The 943-nt window shown below is 63.8% G+C and overlaps 1 protein-coding gene across 1 annotated transcript in view; it reads left to right on the top strand.

Moving 5' to 3' along the window:
• The window catches only part of ZNF609 (zinc finger protein 609), a 43,046-nt gene extending 42,616 nt beyond the window's left edge, over nt 1-430 (top strand). The window contains 2 exon segments of the mRNA XM_009074399.1: nt 8-203; nt 366-430. Of these exon segments, the coding sequence (XP_009072647.1) occupies nt 8-203; nt 366-430 (261 nt within the window).
• The last annotated feature ends 513 nt before the right edge of the window (nt 431-943 follow it).

Genomic DNA, 943 nt, shown 5'->3' with positions numbered 1-943 from the left:
GCCCCAGGAGCGGGAGCGTGGCGGCTGTGGGGTGGTGGGGAGCAGTGGGAGCTGCAGCAGCGTCGGGGGAGCCAGCGGGGCAGAGCGGAGCGGTGACCGGCCCCGCACATCACCCTCGCAGCGCCTGCTCTCCACACACCACCACCACCACCACCTCGGGTACTCACTGCTGCCCGCGCAGTACAACCTGCCCTATGCAACAGGTGAGAGCCAGCGCTGGGCTCGGGGCAGCCAGGAGGGAGCTGTACCCACTCGTTGGCCCTCGAGTCCTTGTGCTGACTCATTCCGGCACTTTCCACCTCTCTTGACCTGTCTGGGTGCCCATCCTGGACTTGCCAAGCTCTGACGCTGCTTTTTCTCCACAGGTCTCTCCTCCACAGCGATCGTTGCCAGCTCTGCTCCCTCCCTGTACCCACCGCCGCGGAGGTGAGAACGGTAAGGCTCCTCCCAGGCCGCGGGGCTGGGCTGCAGGGGCTGCCCTCGAGGGTTTAGGGTTGGCCTCCCCCCAGGGCTGTTGGGAGCTGACTTGCCCTTGGGTCGTGGCAGGATGTGACACGCCGGGATGCCTGGGCTGGACGAGACATGTGACTGGCTCACATGGGGAGGCGCTGGAGACTCCTTTAGACATCAGTTGAATGGTGTTAATTGTTCTGCTTTGACGTTCCTGCCGCGATCCGAGGCAGACTGTGTCTTCTCCCCCGTCGGACACACACTGACTCCCCCCATGCCCCCTTTGGTGAGCGGGTGAGCTGGTACCTGCGGAAATATTTATTCTACTGGGCACCGGCGCTCGGGACGGGGGGACTCGCCCGCCTGGTGCATATGAAGAGGAAACGGAAGCACTGAGGTTTCTCCTTGGATTTGGGACCCTGCAAGCTGCTGCTTCACAACGGGACTGGGGGCGCAGGGCTGAGCCTGCTGTGGGTTGCAGTCTCAGGAAAGG

This window comes from Acanthisitta chloris, unplaced genomic scaffold, assembly GCF_000695815.1.
Source record: "Acanthisitta chloris isolate BGI_N310 unplaced genomic scaffold, ASM69581v1 scaffold11945, whole genome shotgun sequence".
In the NCBI taxonomy this organism is placed as follows: Eukaryota; Metazoa; Chordata; class Aves; order Passeriformes; family Acanthisittidae; genus Acanthisitta; species Acanthisitta chloris.
This window is presented reverse-complemented; position numbering and strand designations above follow the sequence as displayed.